Source organism: Elephas maximus, chromosome 15, assembly GCF_024166365.1.
Source record: "Elephas maximus indicus isolate mEleMax1 chromosome 15, mEleMax1 primary haplotype, whole genome shotgun sequence".
In the NCBI taxonomy this organism is placed as follows: domain Eukaryota; kingdom Metazoa; phylum Chordata; class Mammalia; order Proboscidea; family Elephantidae; genus Elephas; species Elephas maximus.
Window position 1 is genome coordinate 399,418 of NC_064833.1, and position 17,363 is coordinate 416,780.

General features: G+C 55.0%; 1 protein-coding gene across 6 annotated transcripts in view; it reads left to right on the plus strand.

The window, feature by feature from the left end:
* ARHGAP39 (Rho GTPase activating protein 39) overlaps positions 1 to 17,363 on the plus strand; it is a 102,962-nt gene that overhangs the window by 74,072 nt on the left and 11,527 nt on the right. For 4 of the 6 annotated variants that reach the window (XR_007513330.1, XM_049854372.1, XM_049854373.1 and 1 more), the window contains exons 3-6: positions 3,713 to 4,150; positions 11,942 to 12,025; positions 13,298 to 14,711; positions 16,208 to 16,769. Coding sequence is in view for 5 of the 6 variants with exons in the window: in XM_049854372.1 (XP_049710329.1) it covers positions 3,713 to 4,150; positions 11,942 to 12,025; positions 13,298 to 14,711; positions 16,208 to 16,769 (2,498 nt within the window). In the remaining variant the exon portion in view is untranslated. Of the gene's footprint in view, positions 1 to 3,712; positions 4,151 to 4,197; positions 5,283 to 11,941; positions 12,026 to 13,297; positions 14,712 to 16,207; positions 16,770 to 17,363 lie in introns of those variants that run through there. The other 2 variants (XM_049854376.1, XM_049854375.1) reach the window with 2 other exon arrangements.

The window sequence follows — 17,363 nt, forward strand, 5'->3', positions numbered from 1 at the left end:
AGAATGGGAATTCCAGGACACTTAATGTGCTCATGAGGAACCTGTACGTGGATCAAGAGGCAGTTGTTCGAACAGAACAAGGGGATACCATGTGGTTTAAAATCAGGAAAGGTGTGTCAGGGTTGTGTCCTTTCACCATACTTATTCAATATGTATGCTGAGCAAATAGCCTGAGAAGCTGGACTATATGAAGAAGAATGCGGCATCAGGATTGGAGGAAGACTCATTAACAACCTGCGACATGCAGGTGATACAATCTTGCTTGCTAAAAGTGAAGAGGACTTGAAGCACTGGTTGATGAAGATCAAAGACTACAGCCTTCAGTACGGATTACACCTCAACATAAAACAAAAGTCCTCACGACTGGACCAATGAGCAACATCATGATAAACGGAGAAAATATTGAAGTTGTTAAGGATTTCTTTTTACTTGGATCCACAATCAGTGCACACGGAAGCAATAGTCAAGAAAGCAAACAATGCATTGCATTTGGGAAATCTGCGAAAGACCTCTTTAAAGTGTTAAAAAGCAAACATGTCACTTTAAGGACTAAGGTGTGCCTGAGCCAAGCCATGGTGTTTTCAATTGCCTCATATGCATGAGAAAGCTGGACAGTGGATAAAGAAGACCAGAGAATTGATGCCTTTCAATTTTGGTGTTGGCTAAGAATATAAAATATACCATGGACTGACTGCCAGAAGAACAAACAAACCTGTCTTGGAAGAAGTGTAGCCAGAATGCTTCTTAGAAGAAAGGATGGCAAAACTTCGTCTCACATACTTTGGACATGTTGTCAGGAGGAAGCCGTCCCTGGAGAAGGACATCACGCTTGGTCAGGTGGAGGGTCAGCGAAAAAGAGGAAGACCCTCAATGAGATGCATTGACATGGTGGCTGCAACAATGGGCTCAAGCATAATAGCAGTTGTGAAGATGGCGCAGGACGGGGCAGTGTTTTGTTCTTTTGTGCATGGTTTCACTATGAGTGAAAACTGACTCAGTGGCACCTAACAACAACAAAGTGTACAATTCAGTGATTTTTAGTATACGCGACTCTTGTTGTGTGCCGCTGAGTTGATTCCAACTACAGCGACCCTGTAAGACAGAGTGGAACTGCCCCCTAGGGTTTCCAGGGCTGTAATCTTTATGGGAGCAGGTTGCCAGGTCTTTCTCCTGCGGAGTGGCTAATGGTTTCAGACCATAGACCTGCTGCTTCGCGGCTAAGCGCTGAACCACTGAACCGCCAGAGCTGCTTCATGCAGCCATTACCACAGTCTAATAATTTGGAGCGGTCTCATCATCCCAGAAAGAACCCGTATCTGCTAGCAGCCACTCTCCATACCACCCCCCGTCCAGCCCCTAGAAACCACTATCTGCTTACTGTTTCTAGGGATTTGGATCCTAGAGTTTGAGGCGTGCTGGTCAGGTATTTTGTGGGATGCCCCTCAACTGGGATTTGTCTGGTGTGTTAGACTGGGGTGTTGGGTTCTTAGGACCATGGAGTGATTTGTCCTCATCACAGCATGACCCACCGCTGGTGCTGTTGGCCCCAGTCCCCAGGTCCCTGCCGCAGTTTCTTTTTTCTACCTCGCTCACTGTGCCCTGAAAGGCCTGTGTAGGCCACACCTGAGGACTGGAAGTGAAGCTGCCCTCCGTTGGGAGCTCCCACACAAGTTATTTGGATTCTTCTGCCTGGAGATTTGCCTCCTCCTTGTGTATCTGTTGACTCACTTGTTTCTGTCAGTATGTTTTCCTGCATTCCCCTGCCTCGGCCCCATCCATTGGCTGTCAGCAGTCCTAATGGTGGGTTCCGAGGGACGTGGCGTGTCCCCTGGGCTGACTCAACTTCAGGAAAGAGCCTGAGGCCTCAGAAGCTCTGGGTAACGTTAGCGGGTGGCAGTACCATGAGAAGTGGGATTTGCGTGGCCTGACAGCATCACCCTACGAACTGTGTGCTGATTACAAAGAGAAAGAAGAAAGCAGTGAGGTCGCTGTGGGGACACTGGGCGAGGGGCCAAGTGGCTGTGGTTGGGAAGGGGACAGACCCGTGCCCCACAAAATGGCTGAGCTCACAACCTCCCCCCTCCTTCCTGTCCAGAGTGTACAGCTTCCTGACGCCCATCACACCCTGTGGTATGTGAGGACTGGGCGAGGGCTGTTTTTCAAAATTTGGTAGATCTGCAGTTCTTTCAAACAGAAGTTAAGAATGTATAGATAAAAGAAAGAGGGCGTGATTGAAGTATTAAAGAGGCCCAGTCCATTGAGACAGAAACCCGCTGGCCGCAGCGTCCTTGACCCTCTGTGCAGACGCGGCACCTAAAGCCTTCCCCGCATGCTGCCACGCCTGTTCCCCGTCGCCTTCGGGGAGTAATGCCGTGAGAAAGCCAGCGCTGTCCTTTGCCTTGGCCCAGCCGGTAGTGCAGGCAGCCCAGCCTGTTGATGGAATCATCCTGGTTGTGAGGGGGGCATTCCAGTAGATGTCCTGGAACCACAGGGTGGGGGTGTCCCGGTCCCCAAGGCCTCAATGAGGGCAGGTGGCCAGCAGGGCCCCTCCCTGCCCTGGTGCGTCTGTGTCTCTGCTCTCGTGACATACCTTCAGTGGAACCACCTCTGGACCCCTCAGTGAGGCTGGGCCGGGGCGTCTGTGAAGGACAGTGCGCGTACACCATGGGCTCTGCTGCCCGTCCCTGCCTTCAGTAATGTGGGTGCACATACAGACGTCTGTCAGCAACCTCCAGAGCTGCCTTCGCTTCTGCCTCACCTCACACGGGGGCCCGGCACACATGTGGGAGCGGCTGTGGATGGGGCGGGGGACTGCCTGGCTGAGGCCCGCACCTGTCAGGGAATTTGGATTGAAGAAAGGAATCAGTGGAGACAAGGGTGGCTGCCCAGGAGTTAGATCCTCCCGTCAGCTGACGCCTCCCACAGTGACGGTGGTGGGTGATGCACCAGGGACGGGATGAGGCTGGGGCTCCCTCCACTCCCTCCCTTCGTGCCCCATCACGCTGACAAACAGCTATGTCATGGAGATGTCGCCATGGCCACCTGGCCCTCCGCCCTTCCCTGTTGCCCGTCAGTACCGGACACTGGTCTCATCCGTCTGAACTACATCATACACCTGGCGAGGCCTTCTGTTCCACGTGCCACTGCTGCTCAGACTGGAGAAGGTCTCACCCTGACCCTGCCATTGAAACCTTTTTTGGGGGGTGTCCAGGGAACCCACGCCAAGCCCCACAGGCTTCTGGAGGCCCAGAAGGAGTCCCCAGAGCTTGCCGGGGCTGCTGGTGCTGGGTAGGCCTACCTCTGCACAGAGCAGGGGGCAGTGGGAGCACATGAAGGATAGAGGGGCAGGAGTGGTGCAGCCTGGGGTGGCGCCAGACCCTCAGCAGTATTCCCGTGATAGCCAGACCTGGATGGGGTGAGGATGGGGAAGCACTGGGCAGCGTGGAGTGGCGTCCCTCACCTTGGGGCCAGACAGGGAAGGCCCAGGGGACATACGAAGGGCCACCCACCCCTCTGGGGTTCTGGCCACTTAGGAACCAGTTCTGGGGCTGTGGCTTGGGCTCTCTTGTTTGAAGTGGCCCAGGTTCTTGCGCTTGAAGCTGGTGGATGTGGGAAAGGTCTTACAGCTGGGTATGAGGGCCTGTCTTCGGCTGCCAGCATGGGGCCCACCATTGTGTCCCCTCCAGCTGACACTGTCTTTGCTCCTTCCCAGGCTGGAGTGGGTGGAGATCATCGAGCCACGTACCCGAGAGCGCATGTATGCCAATCTGGTCACAGGCGAGTGTGTGTGGGACCCGCCCACCGGCGTCCGCATCAAGCGCACCAGCGACAATCAGTGGTGGGAGCTCTTCGACCCCAACACATCGCGCTTCTACTACTACAATGCCACCACCCAGCGCACTGTGTGGCATCGGCCACAGAACTGTGACATCATCCCGCTAGCCAAGCTGCAGACCCTGAAGCAGAACACCGAGTCTCCCCGTGTCTCTGCTGAGAGCAGCCCTGGGCGGGGCGGCGCCATCAGCCGTGAGGGCAGCCCCAGCACCTCCCTTGAGCCGGAGCCTGACACAAGCGAGAAGGCGCAGGAGCTGCCAGGGCAAACAGGGCGGCCAGTGCCATTCGGGGCCACTAAGGAGGAACATGGTGGCAGGTGAGGGGACAGGGGTAGAGGGCAAGGGGTGGGATGAGCGTGTGGGTGTGGCTGTGCCAGAGCCAGGATCTTCCAGGTGACCACACTGTGACCTGTAGTCCATGGTAAGAGGATTGTCATCTCTGTACCACCATCCCCCTCTTGGTCACGTCCACCTTCCTTGCCTGGGTAGATCTGGTGGGTGATGGTCACTGGCAGTCCAGCTGGACCCGTCTGCCCGGCACTCTTCCTTCACCCCCTGGAACATTCTGGTGGGTTGTGTAGTGCTGCAGAGCTCAGACTTGGAGCAGGGGGACACCCATGAGTGTCAGGAATGTTGAGAACTTCCTCTGCTCCCTCCTCAGATGCAGCCAACCTGAGTGCTTTCCATCCCAAGTGTCCTCAGTGCTGCTTGTCCTGTTGGGAGCATCTGTGGTGGAGGGTTCTGGGTTTGGTTCAGGTGGGTGTCGTCTGCTTGTGGAATAGGCTTTTGGAGGCTCCAAAGCGGAGCCCGCGTCAGGAGTGTAACATCTGTCCTGTGCAGGGCAGAGTGGCCAGTGGAGCAGCATCAGGGCATTCACATGGTCAGGGTGCCAGGCGTGGTGCCAGCATCGATGCCTGATCTCCTGTCTAGTAACAGGGTGAGCAGGCAGTGCCCCCTCTCTGCAAGCACAGAAGCTGTGCCACAGCTCGGAGCTTGTCACCCTATCCCAACCCATCCCTGTCTAGCTGCCATTGCCAACAAGGGCACCACCGTCCACCCAGTAAACCTGCCATAAGGGGGGCTCCCTTAGCCCCCTCTCAGCCCTGGTGGTCAGGCTGTGCACCCTCATCGCCTGGACAGCCCCCTATGGCACCTCATGCTTAGGCCCTGGGCACCCCTCCCCCTCCTCTAGGACTGGTCCTGTTGTCTCTCAGTCATTTTTACAACCTGTGATGTACATCGTGGGTGCGCGTCGCCTCCATCACCTGGAACTCCTGCTGCCACCTGCCCCATCCATGGGGACCAGAAGGCTGGCACCTGCCAGCGTAACAGAATCCTGGGGGCCACCACAAGCTCGAGGCAGGCAAGGCCCAGCCAGTCTGCGAGGCTCTGTGTGCCCGGACCTTTCTTCAGTCCTTCCCTCCTGACACTGCAACCCTGCCTGTCCTGGTGAGCTGTGTGGGTGCCCTGTGCTCCGAGGGCCCTATGTGTCAACCAGAGCCTGCACTGGGTACCTGGCGCTCACACTGCCAACCCCTCCTTGTGTGTAGTTTACGTGTATTGTTACTGTTGCTATGGAGACGAGACTAGAGACATCCCGTGCTCTCTGATTACCTGGCCAGCAGTGGACAACCTTCCACACAGTCACAGAATCCCCGGGCACCCTTCTTCGGTGCTCAGAGACGGCATGCCCTTGTTGAGCGCCTGCTGTGTGCATGCACAACTTGGAGCCACAGGGCAGCCAAGCCCCGGCCCTGGAAAAGGCCAGCTCAGTGGGGGGACAGATGAGAACAGAGGTGGCGCACCCCGGGGTCGGGGGGCAGGGGAAACTGGGCACATCCTGGAGATGAAAGGAATGGGCAAGTGGCATTAACATGATTGGATCAGGGCATCCCGACCCGATTTACACTTGGGGGCCCCTTTGCTGCTGCTGACAAAGATGAGGGCTTGTGAGGCAGCCACGTGACAGCAATCAGAAGCCAGCAGCTTCAGAATCTGTTTGGGTGTGAAGGGGTGTGCTGCACCCACACAGCGTGGGAGCTCTGGGGCACGCACCTTGAGCCCAGGGTGCGGCCTCCAAGTATTGGGGACACCAATGAAGGATGCCACCACAGAAAATGGGGCTGAAGAGACCTGAGGCGGAGAAGGTTAGGCACAGCCAAGGGGTCAAGCCAAGTGGCTGACAGGGACGGGGGCACCCAGCTATGGTGGGAAACCCTGGCAGCATCTGGCAGCGGCAGCCAAATTAAGCCTCCACCAGGAAGTGAAGGGCGGGGACGCAGGAAGATTCCAGGTGCTCAGCACAGCAGAGGTATTCTGAAGAAACCCGAGTGTCAGTGCCTCCGTGGAGAGGTGAGGTGCCCACCTGAGCCTTGAGGCAAGCCTGTGAGTGCATGGAGCCATGCTTGAAAACTGCCCACGACCCCTTAACACTCCCAGCCAAAGTGCAGGCTCTTGGGGCTAAGTAAAGGGCAGGAGAGCTGTGCACTGGAGGGGCAGCGTGAACACACTGGACAGATGGGGTCTGGCAGCCATGGGACATGTGCCGACATGTCCAGACAGGCCGTGGCTGAGGACCCTGCTGCTTGTAGATCCTTGGCTCTTACCTGCACAACACGCCCTTGTTCTGCACGTCTCCCCATATCCTGCTCTGATCCTCTCCTCCCTCCCTGTGCTCTGCTCTGACCTTCTCGTCCCTCCCTGTGTCCTGCTCTGACCCTCTCGTCCCTCCCTGTGTCCTGCTCTGACCTCTTGGCCCCCCATGTCCTGCTCTGACCCCTCTCGCCAGCTTTGTGTTGGGGCCCTGCACACCTCAGCATCCATGGCGTGGTGAGTACCTGAGGGGGGGTACCTGGTACTCTGTCCCCTGGCCAATGTGCTGGAGGTGCCTCCAGGCACCATGGCCCAGCTATACTGCCCATGCCTGCCTGTGCTGCAGAGGAAGGGCCTAAGGGCGCAAGGGGGTCTGAGGAGTGAGGGGCAGGGACTGTGGGAGATGGGGTGGGGTGGGAGAAGGAAGGGAGTGTAGAGTCTGGTCAGGCATGTGCCCATGTGCCAGCAAGTGCTGGAAAGTACTAGAACGCCCTCAAGAATCTGCCTGACTTGGCCCAGCATCTCAGATCTGGGTAGTCTCAGCTTCACATAGAGACCAGGGTCCTCGGCAACCAGATGTGCAAGGTGAAACCAAGGGTGTGGCCCCATCTCTGGGGTACCCCTAACACCAAGTGACCCTCTGGGCCTCCATATTTAAATATGAGACCCCAGCATTGGTCAGGTGGGGCTCACATGACACCGCTTTGCCCAATATGGAGTTCATAAAAACGTAAACTCGAGCATGACAGGACATAAACTCTAAAGTTAGGAAATGCGGCAGACTGGGTGGAAGTCCATACAGGGTGCACAAGAGAGGGCCTACCTACCTCACATGAGAGGAGATGTGGGCTACCAGGTGGGTGGGCTGTCAACCCACACGTCAGCTCACGTGAGACACGTCACGTCCACAAACATGAGTGAGAGCTCCACCACACGAAGGGAGATGCTGCTAAAGCTGTTTGTAAGGGAACTGGACCACAAGAGCTGTGGGTGATGCTGGACCACAGACCAGTGGGCAAGGCAGATCCACACTCCCAAAATAGTCTGTAGGGTCAACTCAGTCCCGGGGAGAGTCATAGCAGGATTTCTTTTTTTTTTTTTTTGTAAATAAAAATTGACAACTGATTCTAAAATGTATTTGTAATTACAAAGGACCTAGAATAGCCAGCAGTTCTGAAAAAGAAGAATAATCGCTTTTCCATGAGACCAGAACTGGATGGTGCCTGGCTACCATTACTGAATATTTTGATCAAAGATTCTGTAGAAAAATCCTGATCAAAAGGGGGAAAATGCAGAACAGAATTTCAAATTTCATGGAATGCATGCTTTCTGGAGCCATTGAGATTGGATGAACCCCTGAAACTATTGCCCTGAGATAATCTTTAAACCAAGCTGTAGTTTAGCTTAACTGGTAAAGAATGACTGCCGTGAGCATTGTGCTCTTTTAAGAACTATCTATATGGGATCAAACTGACAACAGCAACTCAACCAATTACACAGGAAACTTAGGGGGTAGTGAGTTTATGTTAATGGCAGAGGAAAAATTTGGCAAAGGATGGTGAGACTGGTTGAACAACTCTAAAATATCAATGTCACTGAATTGTACATGTAGAAATTGTTGAATTGGTGTATGTTCTATTCTCAACAACAACTGAAATAAGTTTTAAAAGGAAGAGGAATAGTTGGTGGGAAGAATAGACAAGACCAGGGGTGGTCATCACTGGAGAAGAGGCATGTGGCCCGAAGTGGACCTGTGTACGCGGCCAGTGAGCTGGACAGAGTGCTGGGGCAGCTCAACGAGGAAAGAGTCTTTTCAGCAGATCATTCTAGAACAAATGGATATCCTCAAGGACAAAAATGAACCTCAAACCCTATCTCAGCTCATACATAAAAACTAATTGAAATGGGATCGTAGACCTAATTCTCTTCCAGACTTTGGGGTTGGTTGGTGGGGACTTAGGATACAAAAACACTGATCATAACAGGAAAACTTGATCAGTTAGACTTGGTCAAAACCATAATCATTGCTCTTCAAAAGATACTGATAGTAGAATAGAAGACAAGCTAGAGGTGGGGAGAGAGTAATCACAGACGTACATAATCTGACAAAGGCTTTGAATCCAGAATATATGAAGAATTGTCACAACCCTGTAATAAGACAGTCCAGTTTTAAAATGGACAGAAGGCATGGCCCTCACAGTGGACGACAAGGAGGCTGCCCAGCACCTGGTGAGTTGCTCCACATCCTCTGTTGTCGCAAAAGGCACCTGAAGTCCCTGGTGGGTGCTGCCACACAGCCCAACAAGGCTCGATCAGACTTAGGGACAGTAACAAAGTGTAGCAAGGGCCCCTAGCAGCTGTGGCTTCCGGTTGGTTCTGGAAGGAATGGCCCTTCCACGATTCTCTGGGGGAATGCCTGAAGTGTAGGGTCAGACGTGGGCCATCCAGGCCCCTGGACACTGTGGTGCGTTTTTTTTCCTGGACTTCTCAACACAGTGTGGAGCCACTACTGGGTTTCACCTGTGTCCAGGCCAGCCCTTGTACCTCAGCCATCCTCCTTAGCTTCTGTGGCTGCTTCATGAGGCTGATCAGGAGTGGGTGCTGAAAACGCTTAATCGTCTGTGTCAGTGACACAGATCTTCACTTCTAGATGTATACCTAGGGTTGGGATTGCTGGATCACATGGGTGTTCTATGTTCAACTTTTTGAGTAACCGCCAAACTGTTTCCCACAGTGGCTGTACCATTTTACATTCCCACCAGCAGTGCATGAGGGCACCAGTTTCTCCACAACCCCTCCGGTACCCGTTCTCCATTTTTTTGATCACTGCCATTCTAAATGGGCGACGCAGTATCTCATTGTAGTTTCAATTTGCGTCTCCCTTTTTTTAGTGGCTTAGTGGAAACCCTGGTGACGTAGTGGTTAAGAGCTATGGCTGGTAACAAAAAGGTAGGCAGTTCAGATCCATCAGGGGCTCCTTGGAAACTCTCTGTGGCAGTTCTGCTCTGTCCTATAGGGTCGCTATAAGTTGGAATTGACTCGACAGCAATGGGTTTGGTTTTTTGGTTTAGTAGGTTATAGGGTCACTATGAGTCAGAATCAACTCGATGGCAATGGGTCTTTTTGGTTTTAGTGGCTAATGAGATGGAATACCAGTTGAGACAGAATACCAACTGAGATGTTTCAACAAACAGATGCAATGCTGGAAGTGCTTACTCATCTATGCCAAGAAATTTGGAAGACAGCCTCCTAGCCAACCGACTGGAAGAGATCCATACTTGTGTCCATTCCAAAGAAATGTGATCCAACAGAATGTGGAAATTATTGAACAATATCATTAATATCACATGCAAGTAAAATTTTGCTGAAGATAATTCAGAAACGGTTGCACCAGTATATTAACAGGTAACTTCCAGAAATTCAAGCCAGATTCAGGAGAGGACATGGAATGAGGGATATCATTGCTTACGCCAGCTGGATCTTGGTTGAAAGCAGAGAATACCAGAAAGATGTTTACCTGTGTTTTGTTGACTATGCTAAGGCATTCGACTGTGTGTGCGTGGATCATAACAAATTATGCATAACATCTCAAAGAATGGGAATTCCAGAACACTTAATCGTGGTCATGAGGAACCTGTACGTAGATGAAGAGGCACTCGTTGAACAGAACAAGGGGATACTACGTGGTTTAAAATTAGGAGAGTGTGCGTCAGGGTTGTATTCTTTCACCCTACCTATTCAATCTGTGTGCTGAGCAAATAATCCGAGAAGCTGGACTATATGAAGAACGGGGCATCAGGATTGGAGGAAGACCCATTAACAACCGGTGTTATACAGATGACACAGCCTTGCTTGCTGAAAGTGTAGAAGACTTGAAGCACTTACTGATGAAGATCAAAGACTACGGCCTTCAGTATGGATTACACCTCAACATAAAGAAAACAAAAATGGACCAATAATGAGCAACATCATGATACACAGAGAAAATATTTGTCAAGAATTTCCTTTTACTTGGATCCACAATCAACATCCGTGGAGGTAGGGGTCAAGAAATCAAATGATGCATTCATTGCATTGGGCAGATCTGCTGCAAAAGGCCTCTTTAAAGTGTTGAAAAGCAAAGATGTCCTCGTGAGGACGAAGTCAGCCTGCCCCAAGCCGTGGTGTTTTCAGGCTCTTCGTGTGCCTGCAAAAGTTGGACAGTTGTTTGGGTTAATATTTGGCTTTCTTCAGAATCAGCCCTTCTGCTACCAGTCCCACACTATTTTTAAGTTCTAAAGAAGAAAAGCTTTATTGGAAATTTTATTATGTGAGAGTTAGATTAAATTTACTAACTAATTTAGAGAGAAGGTATATCTTAATACTTACAAAGTCTTTCCATCCGAGAATACGTGCTTCTGTGTTGTATATTCAGGTCTTCCTTTAAGGATTTCAATAAAGTTTAATAGTTCTACTTATAGTGGGCCTACGTATTTCTTGTTAACGTATGCCTAGGGATTTTGTTTTTGTTCTTTTGTTCCTATCGTGAAAGTGAACTTCAGTTTCATTATAATTTTTTCTGACCAGTTACTGCTAACACACAGAAAAGCCACTGATTTCATGTGTTCCATATGTGAGCAATACATCACTAGGCTCTCTTAGTACTTCTAGTCGATTCTTTTGGGTTTTCCAGGTTGACAGCTAATGATGGTTTTATCTTTTTCTTTCATATATTTAGATCACTTTTTTTCTTGTCTTATTGCACTGACAGGTATTTTCAAAACTGTATTAACTACTGGTGGTGAGAGCAGATAGTCTCGTTCCCGTTTTTAATGGGTGTGCATCCACCTTCACTACTGAACACCGTGAAGGCATTTTGGTTTAATATGGGTATTCTGCATCAGGTTAAATGTGTTTTTACTCTGGATGACTGAGAAGTTGTTAAATCATAAATAGGTATTAATCTGATCAGGCATTTGGACATCTGCCAAGGTAGTCACCCACTTATTCTTTCATTTCACAAATAGTCATCAAGTGCTTGTTGTGTGCCAAGTCCCACGATAGGGGCGAGGTCTCAGTGGGGGACCCTCATGAAGCTTGTGAGTGCCCCGAGGATTTTCCGTCTGCACTTCCTTCCCAGACCATCGTGTCACCTCTGGTTGAAGCTGTGGTTCCCACTAACCCAGCGCTGGGCCAAGCTCTGGAGGTCAGAGTCCTGAAATCCAGGATAGCGCCCTTTGGTGGCCCTGCTCCTCTAGTGTCCTGTCTGCCCCGTGGCTTCGGGGCAGGGCCACAGCGTGAGCTATCCCTTCTGGATCTGGCCAGCAGTACTGGAGGGTGCGGGCTGAGGGCAGAGAACTGGGCCAAAGGAAATGAAGGAGGGGATGGGCCAGGGCTTGGGGGTGCATTCTGGGGAAATAGAAAGCAATTGGGTGACACCAACATTCTTAAGAGGCAGCGAAAGATGGGTTATTTTAAATGCACCGTATTTTTAAGTTGCCATTTACAGTCACTTCTCCTTTGCTGCCCTGTTTTAGCTCTTCGCCACCAGGCGTGTTCCTTGAGAAGGACTATGAGACTTACCGGGACTATGGCATGGACGGCCCACTTCTCCACTACAGGTAGACCTGCTTGCCTCTGTCTGACAGGCTTGGGCAGGGGGCGGTTCTGCCCTGGCAGGGAGGTGCAATGTGTGGGTGGCACAGTAGGGAGGCTGACAGAAGCTGGAGCCAGGCTGTGGGGCTGTGGTTTGTCTTCAGGTTGAAATGGATGCAGGGGGGTGATCACTGAGGACAGAGAAGGATGGCCACTCGGAGCCCGTCAGCCTCTCCTCACAGGGCAAACGTGAGCACCCCACCTAGTGGTACACGGTTCCCACCTACAGAGCAGTCGGGCTGTCCAGGTACAGGGTGTAGGCAACCTGTTGTTGGCTAACGGGCAGTGCCAGCCCTGCAGCCTGGGTCCCTTGGGCTGCGCCAGGAGTGCCACAGGCCAGCCAGCTCCCATGGATGTGGTGATGGACGTGCTAGGGATACTGGGTGACAGGTGACCAGCAGCATGTCTTTATATCCTGGGGTGGGCAGGCCATGGATGGAGCCCAGAGAAGAAGGTGAGCACTTGCCTCCCTGTGCCCCGTGCTCTACCAGCCCCAGAAGGCATTCGGAGCCTGAACGCCTGTCTGAGGCGTGGTCCCTTGTCCAGACATGCTGGCCCAGCCTTGACCAGAGCCTACAGGAGCAAGCATAGATAAAGGCCAGCATCAGGTGGTGGGTGGCACAGACGTGGGGTGCAGGAGTCGCACTGAGCACATGCAGGGCTGGGCCAGGCATGATATGAGTGTCGTGTCCACCGGTCAGTGGCTGTGTCCCAGGTTGGAAACAAGCTGCCTGAGGCTCAAGAGGCCAAATGTCCAGCACAGTCATTGCTGGGCGGGGCTGGGATTCAGGTCTAGCACTCCCCAGGGGCTGTAGGCGAAGGCGTGGCAGCACTGGGTAGTCATGCTTCTGTTTAGGTGCAGGGTGCAGAGCAGGGACCACGAGCGGTGCTCTGGCCTAGGCCAGCAGGGCTCCCATCCTCTCTGAGCCTCACTGGAGATACCGTGGATGGAAAGGGGAGGCCGAAGAACCTGTGTGTCTTGCCTGGGTGGGCCGGGATCGGGCTCAGGGCCCTTTCCGATCTGGAGCCTCTGTTCAGTTATGGAAATTGGTTCGTGCCTCCCTCTGCTTGGTGCCGGGCTGGGAGCTGGAGATGAGGCAGTGACAGGCTCAGCATCCTTGCAGGAGGCGCGTGGGGGCGCCCACAGACAAGAGGGGCCAGGACCCACAATTAGGGGCACACAGTCACTCACAGAAACTGGCGAGGGCCTCAAGTGAGCTGTGCTCTCCTCCCTGCAGGGCCTCCTCACTGCAGTGGACCACGGGGACCAAGGAACGCATGCTTATCAAGGTCACAGACCGCGAGCCCAGCTTCCTCACCCCCCAGGGCAATGGCTTCCCCACTGATGGCCAGCCTGGGGCCCGTACCCAGAGGCCGTCCAGTGGCCAGCACTCCCCAGGCCTGCAGACGTTCGCTCCTGACACAGACAGTGCCATTTTCTTCCCTGAGAGGCGGCCGTCACCCTTCCTGAAGAGGACTGAGCTTACGGGGAGCTGCTCCCCACTTCCAGGACGTGGGGGCGAAGCCTTCTGCAGCCCGCTGCAGGCCCAGCCCCGAAAGCCCTCCAGTGACTCCCAGCCCTCCTCCCCGCGCTATGCCTACGAGCCTCCCCTCTATGAGGAACCCCCTGTGGAGTACCAGGCCCCCATCTATGATGAGCCCCCTGTGGACATGCAGTATGAAGTCAGCGGGGGCTACAAGGCCGGCTCACCGCAAAAATCACCTGTGCGCAAGCCACGCCCCTTCCTTCAGTCGCCCAAACACGCATCCCCCTCGCCTTACCAGCAGCTGGTACTCACCAAGCAGAGAGGCCCTGAGCGCTTCCTGAGCCTGGACTACAGCCCTGCGGGCAAGGAGTATGTACGGCAGCTGGTCTATGTGGAGCAGGCCGGCTCCAGCCCCAAGCTGCGTGCCGGCCCGCGCCACAAGTACGCGCCCAACCCCGGCGGTGGCTCCTACTCACTGCAGCCCAGCCCTTGCCTGGTGAGGGATCAGCGCCTGGAGGCTCGGTCGGGAGACTACAGCAGCATGGAGGGGCCCGACTTCCGGCACGGACCGCCGTCCACACCACTGCCCCCCGCTCAGGATGACACCATGTCCTGGTGCAGCCAGCAGGACACCATGTCCTCCACAGGCTGCTCCCCCGGCCCTCGCAAGAGGAAGAGCAGGAAACCCTCCCTGTGCCAGGATCCCCACACCTCGTCCACCGACGGCTCAGGGGACCGCAACCCTCTCAGCGAGCCCCTTCTGGCTGAGGAGAGGCCTCCGTGCGGGCCCAGTCTGGCCCCGCTGAAGCGGGCAGATGGGCGGCTGGGCGAGGCAGAGGGGGCACGGGGTGCCTGTGAGCCCTTCCTGGCGCAGGCACGGCTGGCCTGGGAGGCGCAGCAGGTGCACCACCACATGAAGCAGCGGAGTAGCTGGGACTCACAGAAAGACGGCTCGGGCTACGAGAGTGACGGTGCGGTGCCGCTGCCTATGCCGGGGCCCGTGGTGCGCGCCTTCAGTGAGGATGAGGCCCTGGCCCAGCAGGAGAGCAAGCACTGGAAGAGAAGCACCTTTGAGAAGCTCGGCTTCCCCCAGATTCTGCTTGAGAAGAGCATTTCCGTGCAGACCAACCTGGCCTCCCCGGAGCCTTACCTGCACCCCTCACAGGTAATGTGGTGGGTGGGCGGGGAAGGACGGGGCCCATGCTACCCTGAGACAACTGTCTGCAGTGGTGGGGCCTGGGCGGTTGCAGGGGTGGGATCCCCATGAGGCACCATTCTCAAGCCTGGCCTCCTGAGATGCGGCCCTGCCCCAGCACCCCTGCCTGCTGTGAGGCCCTGAGGTGGGGGCCCCGGGGCTTTCATCACACAGCCATCCTTAGCTTTGGGTCCCAGGAGACCTGGCCATGACTGCAGGATGCAGAGGTGGGCAGTGGAGAAGACAGGAGAGAGTAGGCATGCCTGAAGGGGGGCAGGCGACCTGGCATTCAGGCCATCCGGGGGGAGGAGGTAGGAGTGCAGGGTTGTCTGGGGGTGTGTGGGTGCAAGGTTGCCCTGGGGTGGGGTGCAGGGATGTCCATGGGGGTATCCAATGTCACCTGGGGGTGTTTGGGTGTGCAGTGCCCACTGCAGTGCCGTGGGGGTACGGGGCCATCCATGGGGGTGTGGGGGGATAGGGCTGCCCTTGGGGGTATGGGGGTGCAGGGCCACCCACAGAGGGGTAAAGGGCCTTCTAGGGGTATGTAGGGGTACAGGACCATTCATGGCTACAGGAGGAAGAGGTCCTAGGAACCTGGCTGGTGGAGGTGAGGGCATCACCGCCAGGACCCGAGAGGGACCTGCCCTCCTGCACCTGGGGAGCTCAGGGCTTCACACTTGGGGTTTTCCTGCATGTCAGCTCCGCTTCAAACCCCCCTGCTCTCATGGACCTTTACCGCCTGTACAGACAAGGATGGGCTCCTGCTCAACCCTCTGCCGCCTCTGTCCCTCCCTTTTTCTGGGACTCTTGCCCCCTAGGTAGGGCTTGGACTGCCATGGGCCGGCCGGGTAGACCTGCGTCTTCAGCTCACGTCTCCTGTAGCCCCTGAGCCATTGGAAGCTGAAGGCTGTCTCCTTCCAATGTTATACCTGTGAGGGAATGGGCACTGTCTGCATTAAGTGCTGTCATTTGGGGTGGGGCTCAGCTTCCTTCTACCCTGCCCCTCCGCAGCCATAGGCCTCCTTCCTCAGGCACTGCCTGGGTGCGGGGTGCCTCCAGTGACTCAGGGTGCACCTCCACCAGAGGGCATGTCCCTCGGGCAAGGTTTGGGAGAAGTGTCAGCCCTGGGGTCACTCCCTGAGTCAGACCTCAGGGATAATGGACATGGGGATGGACTTTGGAACCACAGAGCCTGGGTTCCTGTCCCTGTTCCCACCTGCAGCCTGCGCCCTGTCTGATTTCTGCATCCCCGCATCCCAGCTCCAGGGTGGGTGTTAGTTCCCTGGCAGGTGGACAGAGCAAAGCGAACATGGGAAGCCAGCCTGGGCCTGGTCCCAGGACCCAGTGACATTGGTGTCCTCACACCTTTTCACACTCTGCTCCTACACTGGTCAGGTAGGCCTGACTCACACCCCTGGGCTACAGTCAGCTGGCCCTGCCCCTAACAGCCCACTTGCCCTCCCCAGTCCGAAGACCTCGGCAGCTGCGCCCAGTTTGAGAGTGGCCGGCAGGGTCGCAGCATGGTGCCCAGTGCCAGCTGCGTCTTCCCCGCCTTCACACTGCGCAAGCCCTCCTCGGAGACGGACATTGAGAACTGGGCCTCTAAACACTTCAACAAGCACACACAGGGCCTCTTCCGGCGCAAGGTATCCATCGCCAACATGCTGGCCTGGAGCAGTGAGTCCATCAAGAAGCCCATGATCATGACCAGCGACCGGCATGTGAAGAAGGAGGCCTGTGAGATCTTCAAGCTCATCCAGATGTACATGGGTGACCGGCGGGCCAAGGCTGACCCACTGCACGTAGCCCTGGAGGTGGCCACCAAGGGCTGGAGCACTCAGGGCCTGCGGGACGAGCTCTACATCCAGCTCTGTCGGCAGACCACAGAGAACTTCCGCCTTGAGAGCCTGGCTCGCGGCTGGGAACTCATGGCCATTTGCCTGGCCTTCTTCCCGCCCACGCCCAAGTTCCACTCCTACCTGGAAGGCTACATATACCGGCACATGGACCCTGTCAACGACACCAAAGGTAAGGCCCGAGCGCAGAAGCTCAGCTGCCCAGTTCAGCGCAGCCACAGCACCCAGTCCTGGGCCCACCTGACCCCTTTGCACCCCAGGCCTGCTGTGAGGTAAGGTTGGGACCATGGTGAGAGCTTCCTGGCTGTGCTGGCCACCCTTGGTGAGTGCAGGGGCTTTAACAGCTCCTGCTGCAGACTGGTGCCGTGGGAGCAGGAGGTACGTGGGGCGGCGCATAGGGAGGGCAAAGTGCTGTACAGGAGTGCTGCCTCCGTGAAGACGTGCGTGCCATGCCCCTTAGAAAACTCTGTGCAGGTCCCCTGCGCGTGGGTGTGCTCAGGGCACCCTCATGGCATGCAGACTCGAGTCTGTGTCTTGGGTCCTGAGAAGAGCTGTGTTTACACCTAGCAGAGGGTCCTGGGGCACCACTGGGGCAACTGCTGGCCTGGCCTCAGTGTCTAGGTTCCAGTGCTGGGGAGGGGGGAGTCCAGCTGTAGGGAGAGCAGCAGAGGCCTCGGTGAGGCTGCTTGGGGCAGTGTAGTGCCATCCAGCATGTCTGTGTCAGTGGAGGTTCTGAAGCCTAGGGGTGCAGTGTCAGACACAAATC